This window comes from Montipora capricornis, chromosome 5 (genome assembly GCF_036669925.1).
Source record: "Montipora capricornis isolate CH-2021 chromosome 5, ASM3666992v2, whole genome shotgun sequence".
NCBI lineage: Eukaryota > Metazoa > Cnidaria > Anthozoa > Scleractinia > Acroporidae > Montipora > Montipora capricornis.
Window position 1 is genome coordinate 3,454,894 of NC_090887.1, and position 11,207 is coordinate 3,466,100.

At 38.9% G+C, this 11,207-nt stretch overlaps 3 protein-coding genes across 3 annotated transcripts in view; 1 reads left to right on the plus strand and 2 right to left on the minus strand.

The window, feature by feature from the left end:
• Nucleotides 1–3,263, minus strand: part of LOC138049134 (uncharacterized) — an 18,139-nt gene extending 14,876 nt beyond the window's left edge. Inside the window, exons 1-2 of the mRNA XM_068895278.1 lie at nucleotides 2,763–3,263; nucleotides 545–605 (exon numbers count right to left, since the gene is read on the minus strand). The gene's annotated coding sequence lies outside the window, so the exon portion shown is untranslated. The remainder of the gene's footprint in view (nucleotides 1–544; nucleotides 606–2,762) is intronic.
• Nucleotides 3,264–3,337: 74 nt separating this feature from the next.
• Nucleotides 3,338–5,872, plus strand: LOC138048766 (uncharacterized). The gene is made up of 3 exons (XM_068894886.1): nucleotides 3,338–4,031; nucleotides 4,545–5,091; nucleotides 5,633–5,872. Exons 1-3 carry the CDS (start codon nucleotides 3,343–3,345, stop codon nucleotides 5,660–5,662), a joined length of 1,266 nt encoding a protein of 421 aa, XP_068750987.1. The 5' UTR covers nucleotides 3,338–3,342; the 3' UTR covers nucleotides 5,663–5,872.
• Nucleotides 5,873–6,369: 497 nt separating this feature from the next.
• LOC138050155 (uncharacterized) lies at nucleotides 6,370–10,681 on the minus strand. Its single transcript, XM_068896615.1, has 6 exons — nucleotides 9,992–10,681; nucleotides 9,680–9,859; nucleotides 8,974–9,103; nucleotides 8,169–8,764; nucleotides 7,399–7,789; nucleotides 6,370–6,605 (listed from the first exon to the last, which is right to left on the minus strand). Exons 1-6 carry the CDS (start codon nucleotides 10,679–10,681, stop codon nucleotides 6,370–6,372), a joined length of 2,223 nt encoding a protein of 740 aa, XP_068752716.1.
• Between the last annotated feature and the right edge of the window lie 526 nt (nucleotides 10,682–11,207).

Below are 11,207 nucleotides of genomic sequence, written 5' to 3' on the forward strand. Positions count from 1 at the left end.
GATGTGTAACCGATACATAAGATATTGCATGCAATGAAAACACAAAAACTCATTTCCAGTCACGCACTCATTTCTTAAAATAATATTTACCCCCTAGACTGTCACGTAGAATTTGGTGGTCGATTGCTCAACGAGCGCCTCTGAATGAGGAGATACCAAGTTTAAATCCTACTTTGAGTACTTTCCCTGAAAAGTCTCTCTACCATGAGAAGTCCCATGAACAAAAAAAAACACACCCAAAGAAAGGAATAAAAATATTATTATACATAACGTCCCCAAGAATAAGAAAATCAACAAAAATAATATAATACATTTTGTTTTGACCCCTTTTTGGATATCATTTATCATTGATGGAGGAACAAGTCTGAGTCAAAGTAGGCATTCGGGTGTTCAATTACTTGCACATTGTTTCACCTACACAGTTTTCTCCATATGAGCATTCTCTCTCACAGATGATGCACTTCACTTATGAAAATTTTTGTACTTGAAACAAAGCAAACATTTTACTCAGCTGTTGCAGTACAATAATAAATCATTTATTTACCTTGCAAAGGTGGGAAAAACTTTAAGGACACTTGTTTCCAAATCCAGCCACAGGACCATTTCTGTCAATTAAACAATTTGCCACACATTCTTTAGGTATAAAACATGAAAATAATGAATATAGACAATACAGGAGACATACTGCACATGCAGTTTTTTTAGTGGACCTGGAGGTTGTTACATGTATTCTACTCACACCTACATGTATGTAAAGTGCCCTGGCCAATTGACGAGTGAAATCATCATCATTAATTTTGTTGAAGTAACTATTGATCCCCAGAAGAATGTGAGCATGAAATTCAACAAGAAAACCTATACTATAAATTTTGAATACCTTGAACCCACAAGTCCTTTCTCATAAGATCTACTCGCATATGGAACACTCTCGCCGACGAAGCTACCATGAAATCATACTATGTATCCGCCCTTGAAAACTACGATGTTGATAAGCCCCGTTCATTCAAAACTATACGTCTCAAGTGTAATCGTTATTGTAGTCTTGTCTCGCCCAAATAATGCAAATTGCATTATTGTATGTCTCTAATACGCCGTTGATTGTCATACTATGCAATTGATCTTTTATTGGTGTTAATGATTAACCATTGCCCAATATTGAAAGCATATTTCTTATCTTTGATTGTCCAAAGGTGCAATTGTTCATCTGTTGATGCTATTGAATATTAATACAAATGCAAATAGTGTTACTGAAAGTTTGTTCGCGTTAATGAAGTTCATGCCAGTGCTAATGAACGTATGTTTGCCGTATAGTTTCAACTGTTGACGTACAGTGTACATGACTGTATATTTTGCGTAAATGAACAGCAAAAGGTGTATATGAGGCCAATCTCTCTCTCTTCCAACTGCTTCAAATGAAGAGAATTTTGAATTTAATCAGAAAATAAAGTTCATTTAGATGCATGAATTCACCTGCCAGTTTCTCACCAATCTGAGAGGACATCATTGAAGTGTTACAAAATGCTTTTCACAAACAAAATAAACAACTCATTGAAGCCTAGCAGAGAAAATAATTTTCCTTCATACTAAGTCCATCTTTGAAAATGTTATATAACAATAATTGTGGAACTTTTGAAACCCCAGTTATTTAGGCCAAACTAAATTAAAGTCGCTTGAAAGAAAGTTTTTTTTCAACAAGGTACCATTTTCCTGACATCATCAGCGTGCACAATGGGAATGTTAAGCATGCTTGCCCAAATGAATTTGTCTGTTTGTTATTTATTTGTTTGAGCAGGTTGAAGTTTTGGCAGCTATTCAGCTGATGTGAACCTGCTAGCCCCATCCACCCACACTAACAAAAGACAACCACAACACCGGGAACGTCATCCTCGACTCTTCTTGAATAGTGTGTGGGTTCTTTAACGTCCCACAGGGCACTTGTGAGCATAGAAGACATTTGTGAGACGGGGCTTACAGTTTATAGTCCTTATCCGAGAAGGCTTAAAATTCTAACCATTTGCAGGCGTAATTACAAAGGCAGCAGTTTCTCCGCAGTTATTTTAAGACCCTGAGTGTTGGGTCCGGCCGGAGTCAAACTCACAACCTCCCACATGGCAGTGCGATGCTTAACCAACTGAGCCACTGGTACGTGGTATTTACTAGCTATGTTGTGTCAAATGATCTCGTTTTGTGAGTGCAACAATAATTTTTGCACTCACAAAACGAGATCAGTTATTATTCATTCACTTCGCTTTGGAAGTCACAGGAATTTATTGCTGAATCAAGGCTAGCTTACAGATCTTGTTCACAAAAAACAAATTATTTTACACATATTGGACCAACAGTAGAACCAGACAAGGCCACCATATGCAAATTATTCGGAGTCTTTTGTACAACGAGACATACATAACAACAGAGCTTTTGTTATTCCCTTAAGGATATGCAAATAAGTGGCCACTATCTTCTGAATTTAGCTCACATAATTATCCTCCGCACTGTTAATCCTGAAAAGCACCTTGACAAACATTTTAAGTCCATAAGATGAGAAGACGATGTGCCAATCAATTCCGTAATATCAAGCAAATTAACTTTGAATCATCATTAATCGTTTGCATTCACGAGTTCGAGGGACTAGAAAATTACACGCACTATTCACCCCAAGCAATATTATTGCGTCGTATGAACATCACAATATTATTAAGAATTCAAACCGAACGTGAGATTCTACAGCTGTTTAAGTAATTCTCGGATGTAAGCAGCCTTACCTTCTTGCATACTGCTAGTTTATAAAACGGCGTTGTAAATTTCACCCAGCAAGGCGGAAGTCATCTCGAAAGCGGCATGATATACGATACTTAACTCTGAGCCTACATCATGCGTCGAGTTCCTAGGTGCGATGATTTAAAGGACTGCAGATTCAGACGGTCAGAATAAAATCCAGACAGCAGACACCACAGAGCTCTATGGTGGGTGATTACCGTCATAATTCAATTTTTGATTTTTTGACATGTTATTACATTTTGCATTGTAATGAATTTTTGTCTGTTTTGGATTTTATGTTGGTTTTGTCAATTTTCTGACAGAATTCAGAAATTTTTCTCTAATCAAATTTTCGGATAACCTGAACTTTCTGTTGATTTGAATTTTCGGGTTGTGTCAGTTTTCAGGGAGCTTTTCGATTTTCCGACTAGTTTTGAATACTTTACATCTCCGATTCGTTTCTGGTGAATTTTCTGCCAGTAGTCCTAATTTTCGGACACATTTAATTTTCGGCTACAACTTTTCTCGAGTTGGCCTGGTGACTACGAGACACCAGGTCGAGGTAATATACCGTGTTGATCCAAGATGGCGGATAGAGTGATGGCGTTAAGTTACTTGCGAGAGCTTTTACTTAATATCATTCGGGAAATTAGAGGAGGAGGCCTTGACCCAAATACAGTGGATGCCTTACACTTTAGGCTGGATTGGCTGCATGGTTTAATAGCTCGTCTTGTTCATTTGTATGGAATCGATGAGCAAATTGTGAACCTAATTAGGGGTGCACGGGATTGCCTTTTTGCAAGTCAGGATATTTTTGGTGTTTCATCACCAGCTACTGCCTTTACTGGACAACGTGGACGTCCAAGATATTCAATTCCCAGAGATCAGCTCGATTTTCTAATCGGCAGATCCTTTTCTGTCGTCGATATTGCAACTTTGCTAGGTGTCAGTGTTCGGACTGTTGAAAGACGCTTGTTCCAATTTGGGTTGAGTGTGAGATTAACATACTCAAACATAGACAACGGAGAACTCGACCAGCTGATTCAAAACATCCTAGCAGAGTTCCCTAACACCGGGTACAGGCGAATGACTGGATTTCTGAGGAGTAGAGGTTTGAGAATGCAACAGTGCAGAATAAGAGAAGCAATGCGGAGGGTCAATCCAGCTGGGGTCCTTCTACGGTCACTCGAGCTTAGGACGATACACCGACGACGGTACCAAGTATATGGACCACTTGCGTTGTGGCATATAGATGGTAATCATAAGCTAATAAGGTATCATACCCTTATTAATTAATTAGTGATTGTAATGTCAATTGTTCTTCTTCATTGCCAGTATTTGATTAGGTTATTTCTATTAGGAGAATGAAAACCACCACTTATCCCCCTCTCAGTTCATTTATTCACTTGTGCATTGTCTACTTACCCATATTTCTATGCATCATTTCCATTCTCTCTGCTTACTCAACTAGAACTTCTTGATAGTATGGGTGATGTTATTGATGTTATGAAATTGTTGAGTAAAATTTGCTTTACATAATATCTCACTTGGAAATTATGTGGTTATTTGTGAGTGTCTAAGCGTTGAAAGGTATGTGTATACGTCATAAGAAATCAGTAGGATAATTTATGGCTGAAAACACTGCTTCCAGTGTTGACATTGGTGATAGACATTCCTTAAAAACTCTTTGAAATCCAATCAGTGCTTAAATTCAGTTAAAAAGCACAGGTTAGATCTCAAAACGTTTTTTTAAGGGATTATTGATTACTTGTTTTTGACATCTTCAGGTGGAGATTTGTAATACATGGAGGAATCGATGGTTTCAGCAGAATGATTGTGTTTTTGCAATGTAGCACAAACAACCGTGCTTCCACTGTGTGCAGACTATTTCAAAATGCAGTGCAGACTTACGGGCTGCCTTCAAGGGTCAGATCTGATAAAGGTAGAGAGAACTGTGATGTTGCATGGTTCATGCTTTCGCATCCTTTAAGAGGACCAAACCGAGGAAGTCACATTGATGGCAGAAGTGTGCACAACCAGCGTATTGAGCGACTGTGGCGAGATTTGTATACTGGGTGCACATATGTTTTTCACCAGTTATTTTGCCATATGGAGGAGTGCTCACTTTTAGATCCTTCCAATGAAGTTCATATATTTGCATTACATTTTGTCTACTTGCCAAGAATCAACAGGCACCTAAGAATATTTTCCTCAGGGCACAACAATGGACCCATTAGCACAGAAAGAAATATGACACCTGTGCAGTTGTGGGTCAATGGTTTGATGCAAATACAAGGATCAAATCACAGAGTAGTACAGGAGCTGCGCCAAAGAGTAAGTAATTTCTTACATCACTGAGTGTCATATCTGGCCAAGACGAGACTTGAAAGAATCTGTAGCAGGAACTTTTAGGACAGATTTGAGGTGTTGGATACCTTTTTGAAACATTCCCTGAGTGTTAGATATATATGCTCAAACAAGAAATTAAAGACCAAAGAAAGAAAGAAAGAAATTGGCCGAAATGTTACCTCAGTATAGAGTACATGTATATAAGATATGATGTATCAAATGTGAGAGACTGTTTCATTACCACATCCAAAAATATGATGGGCAGCAGATTATTTTTGACAAAATTCAAGGTGTTTGGATAGCCGATGAAACACAGTCTCAAGTGTTTGATATATCTTCTCAATTGAAAGAGGAACTGAGGAGTAAACAGGGAAATTAAACTGTAAAAATTGTGCCAATCAGGACCAGGTTTGCAAACCACCATCAATTCTCTTTGTTTTACGTTGATGAATTATTAATGAGTTTGAGAATTAACCAGTACAACCTCAATAGATGACAGCAACTGATAAGTTTGTCTTTTAAACAGGCGGACATTGAAGATTATGGCATTGATTGAGAAGGTCCAGCACCCTCTGAGGCATGGAATGGTCCTCTTTGCAGTACAGAAGAGTCAGTAGTCATACCACAGACCTCACTGCCATTTTCTTTGGAGACATATGTGGAAGTGGCCAGAACAATAGATCCTTGCCAATATTCAGAATTTCAAGGTGTAGACGTATATATTCAAACCTTAACTTTTATTGAAAGAATACACTAGCTGTTCACCCACCAGTTGTACAAATGTTATTCACTGTCAAGAATATAAAAGTGCAGTTTAATATTTAAGGGGATAATATTCTTGTAATACCCTACATGAATTGGCACTCTTTTGTTCAAAGTCTTGTGGTCAAAGGAACAAGTCCATCAAGCTGAGACATCAAAAGGACTGTGGTTCCCAATGGCCTGTTTTGGGAAATTAAGTAGTAAATACAATAAAAGCATCCAACTGATGATGAAACAGACAGCTTTGCTGTATTTCCAAGACAAAATTTCATCTTACAAAAGCACAAATGGATCTTTGCTATGTATCAGAATCTTTCTCAAAAAACATAGGTACCCTGTGCAATCTTCATTCTAAAATATTCAGAACACATGTTTGTGCAAGATTGTACCATTTCAATAACAGAACTATAATAACAACAACTGAGATTAATGGGGACTAAGATTGACTGGCCTGTGGCCAGTTAAGTTGCAGGCTATACACTGATGCCTGTTAAGGCTGTTTTAGAGTGAGTAATATCCTCTTGATCCATACTTTAAGGCTTTTGACAAGGAACTCTTCAGAGTCGCATAATCTGTGTGAGAAGAATTAACGATAAGCCTGTTGAAACAGGCTTTACTTTCAGCAAGGCTTGTTTGTGTACCCTGGTCATCTAGTTGTACCCACAGTTTCTCTCCATGGGGTGGCAACATTTCCCATCCTGTCCAGAAGGCCATTAGGTCACGCAGACCTGCCCCAGCTGTAATAAAAGCAAAGAGACACTCAGTTCCCTACTATAAAGAGTGTTTTATTTTTTTTCAATAGACAGCTTCCAACAAAAACGAGAGGCTGGAAACAAACAACACTTAATCCAAATATCTCATGGTTTAGATTTATCTTTGGTTGTAACTTTTGGAAACCAGCATGATTCTTTTTGTTTTTTCTTTTTTTTTTTGTTTGTTTCCTAACTTTCTTAGTCTGAAACAAAGGGAGCTAAAAGTCAAACTGGTTCAATACACATGAAATAACAGCTGCACATACAGGGAAAAAGTGGGACTTCAAGGCTGCTGCCTAAGAAAATTTTCCGGAACCCCTTCGGGCTTCCGACATTAAAAGTTAGTAGCTCGAGTCATTTTTTCAATAGCCCAGACTTAATCAATTCCAGCAGGGATCACATTAAAAAGAAAATGAGGATGAATCAAGTAAGACCACCGGTCGGGCTACTTCTTCAGAAATTTGGTCGCCCGTGCTCACAAATAAGGCGCCCCAAGCGACTGTTAGGCACCAGCCTTGGACTTACATGTACTTTTCACTCAAGGAAACCACATCAAATAAACATCAACATCATTGCAAAGGTCATGGGATAACAGTGGAATCCACATAACCTCCAAGGGAAACGTAAGTTGGTTCGAAAAATCACAGAGTTTGAGAAATAGAGGGTAAAATGACAGGGTTTGACTTTGGGAGTGAAACCACTTTTGGTTCAAGTTGTCAGGAGGTTTGAAAAATTGAGGGTTAGAGAAATTGGCATTCCACTGCAACATCATTTTTACCTTCTGCGTTTTGGCTGATTTCATCAAGAAACTGATAGAGGAAATGCAAAATAACTTGGCCTTGAGGGTGTTTGTCATTTTCAAGACTGATCCTACTCCTGACCTCCATCTTGTCAATAACTGCCTCAGCTTGCCGCGGAAAGACAGCTGTTGCCATTGAGTCATGGACCTTTAAGTACTCTATAAGGCCAAGTTCATTCATACCAGAAGCCAAGTCAGTCAGTTCTTGATGCCGTTTTTCAATGACATTATACACGAGTAACTGTTGTAGAGCAAAGTGTTTTTGTTTCCCTGTTAATGGTACTTGAAGCACAGCAGCTTCATCCCGATATGGCAGCAAGAAGACTTTTAGCTCATCTGATGGTTCTTTATCATTGTCCATATTGGATAACTGCAGAAACAAAAATCGCACAGTAACAATAATTGTAAACAAAAAATAAATATAAACTCACAGAAAAAAAGTGAAATGAGTAAACATTCCACCAAAGATGCTAAGAGTAGTGGTAGAGTGGTGCAGGTGGTCACTTGCACTTCTTGAATTTGCATAATGTTATGTTACTAGAAATTGCTCTTTAAAACATTAACACATGTTCACTTATGAGGGGTGGTCAGTGTGGGAGGTTTAGCTGTGCTTACAACCAGGCCAAAGACATTCCTTCATCCTATTTGTGTTGACACTGTACATAACTACTTCAAACCATGAAGAAAAAAGGAACATGGGACCCATAACTAATCCATAATAATTATTGTTACATAAGTGGTGTACTTACCTCCTTTAAGGCTTCCCTTAGGTCATAGTCTGGTACATCATCTATGGTTACTGCATTGATACTATTTTGACACCAGAACTGAACAACTGCTGCCGAGAGTCCAAATAAGGGAGGACCTCCATGTAGGAAGGAGTGGGCGATCATTCTGCCAACACTTGTATAAAATCCTGCATTGCGAAGGAGAGCATTGGGGATAGGAAGTTTGTGGTATTCCTCACCTTCAAATACTTGTGTCAGTTTTCCCAGCCCCTCTCCATCAAGTGGAAAGCCATCATGAAGAAATGCCATGAGTGTACTGAAGAACTCTCTCACTGGACCTTTCCCTACTGCTACTTCATTCTCGAATTTCACCCTCAATGTTGAGTTAAGCCCTGGATTTGGTTTCTTATAGATGGCCAGGACATCAGCTGAGAACTCCTCGTTCATGCGATTAACGTATATTCTCAATGGGGGGGCGTTCTCATTTAGAGTCTGCTGCCTGTACGTAACAATAGGATCCTTTGGTTTATCCACACCAAAGGTGGGTAGCAGAAGTTCATCATCACTTGCATTATTGCATTGATCATCACTGGTTTGATTTGCCATACTGGTACTTGCTGTGGTTTAAAAAAAATACTAATATGAGATACAACACATGCTCACATTGTTCAGTAGGTGTATAGATGAGAGGGGTGGGGGCTAAAACAGTTGACTTTTATTCCAGGTACAGCTGTAATAACAAAATATCCATTTCCTTTACTGGATTACAAAAAATCAATATTCAACATTGACATTTGTATGATTCTGACACCTACGATTACCTTACCAGGCCAATGGATGAGTCTAGAAGCAGCCACACTTGCATTCCCTCCACTTGCAGTCAGTGTGTTGTTAATTACATTGCCACTTATGTCAGGAAAAAGAGCACTCAATTCTACCAAAGCAGCATCATTCAGCTGAACACAAATGAAAATGTGAAAAGTCATTAATTATACTAAATTGACAATTTTGTACTCAGAAGAAAATGTACCATAATAATTGTTAGTACCAGGCATATAGCTCATCCTAATTGCTCATAACCAACATATTAACCAATATATGGACTTTCAACACTTGAGAAAGTACTTCTTTGAAAAAGTAGGACATATGACTGTATGCACTCTTCTTTTCAAGCAAGGACATTTTCATGACTGTTTGCAGTCTTATTCTCACTCATATTTTCAACAACTTAAAAAATCTAACTACAATTAACTCATAACTCTACTTTGAATTGCTAATGCATAAAGAAAGGAGTGTCTTCAGTAAATTAGAGTGATGATTTTTATTGAACCTGTGAAAGAACATTTCACAATGTGTGCTTCACTGTCAAAAGTAATCAGATAGTGCATAATGATTTGTCTACTAACTTCATGAATTTAACAGGCGAAGTAAAAACACAACAGAACAGTTAGAAAACTACCCCCCCCCCCCTCCCCCTTCAACCAGCACAAACATGACATTAATTTCTAGTCCCTAAGAAAGAAATAGATTACCCCAGGAGAATCGGACATTTCAAAGGTAGTTCTCTGTGCTGTAGTGGCATCTACTTCAGCATTGACTTCCTCTCTGTTGCATGACTGCTGATGGGACCTGACTTCAGTCACCTTGAGCTGCAACCCACATATTGTACAGTTCACTTGAGGGACACTTGAATTTTCTTGTGCTGTAGAAGCCTACAAATAATGGTGCACAATGCCAGTGTTATTATTTTTTTAGAAGTGAATAAATGAAATATCATTTCGAGAGATTGTAGCGATGATTCACCCCTGCAATTTTTTTTCCCAAAAAATGCCATTCGCACCTACCATATCAGTTGAAACTGGGGAAATATCTAATTCCACTTGCAATGGCCGTATATAGGCCAGGGCTTGTCCAAGACCCGCCTGATCCCTTAGGTAAGGTACAGAGTATCCTGTTGCTGGTGGTGATACAAAGGCTAGACTGCTACCAATTCCACTCCTCAATATTTCAAATCCACCGCCAGCTTTAAGCTTAGGGTATGCAGCTTCCAACTTCTTGCTGACCTCTATTGCCTGGTCTTTGTTACCAACAACCACCTTTTTTCTGCCTAAGCCTGCGGTTTGCAATTCAAGTTTTTGAGACTTGACAGGCACTTGATCCTGTTGAGGACTGGCTAGACAAAAAAAATCGTGTGTCCATGTCTCTTTGGGTCTAAAGTAAGGACTTGGCCGGCTTCCCCGCTTTGGTGGCCGTGAGGATTTCTGTACACGAGAAAGTGATGAACTTGTAGTTGCCGCATATGGCGAGAAAAGGTTTCTGAAATCTGCCATTACTGCCGCGTCGCGGTCTGGTGTAGGAATGGGAGGAATGGTATTTTGAGACTGTGCACTGCTGCTTGAAGGTCTAGCCGGTATTGATGACGACGAATTATTTTCATTTTCACTTAATTCGCTTGATGATAAAATTTCCGTTGCCTGTCGAAGGAGATTTATTGCACGGGAGAAATTGTTTGTTGTAGGCTCCCGATCAGCCATCTTTGAACTAACACAGGAAATCCTCTGTGGCGGGAACTATCTTACCTCGACCTGGTGTCTCGTAGTCACCAGGCCAACTCGAGAAAAGTTGTAGCCGAAAATTAAATGTGTCCGAAAATTAGGACTACTGGCAGAAAATTCACCAGAAACGAATCGGAGATGTAAAGTATTCAAAACTAGTCGGAAAATCGAAAAGCTCCCTGAAAACTGACACAACCCGAAAATTCAAATCAACAGAAAGTTCAGGTTATCCGAAAATTTGATTAGAGAAAAATTTCTGAATTCTGTCAGAAAATTGACAAAACCAACATAAAATCCAAAACAGACAAAAATTCATTACAATGCAAAATGTAATAACATGTCAGAAAATCAAAAATTGAATTATGACGGTAATCACCCACCATAGAGCTCGAAAGGTACTTGCAGAAGGAAGATTTGAGAGAACTGGGAGTGGCAGTCACGTGTCATACACGTATTTATAGGCCATTTCGGAATTTCCGCAGGGAGCTGAGGCGAGTTTCAAATT

Excerpts from the sequence above, each read along its gene's own strand:
- LOC138048766 (XM_068894886.1), top strand. The coding sequence starts at position 3,343 with ATGGCGGATAGAGTGATGGCGTTAAGTTACTTGCGAGAGCTTTTACTT. Across the intron at positions 4,032-4,544 it reads GGTAATCATAAGCTAATAAG|GTGGAGATTTGTAATACATG; the intron begins GTATCATACCCT and ends TGACATCTTCAG. Across the intron at positions 5,092-5,632 it reads TACAGGAGCTGCGCCAAAGA|GCGGACATTGAAGATTATGG; the intron begins GTAAGTAATTTC and ends TCTTTTAAACAG.
- LOC138050155 (XM_068896615.1), bottom strand. The coding sequence starts at position 10,681 with ATGGCTGATCGGGAGCCTACAACAAACAATTTCTCCCGTGCAATAAAT. Across the intron at positions 9,860-9,991 it reads CCCCAGTTTCAACTGATATG|GCTTCTACAGCACAAGAAAA; the intron begins GTAGGTGCGAAT and ends CATTATTTGTAG. Across the intron at positions 9,104-9,679 it reads AAATGTCCGATTCTCCTGGG|CTGAATGATGCTGCTTTGGT; the intron begins GTAATCTATTTC and ends ATTTGTGTTCAG.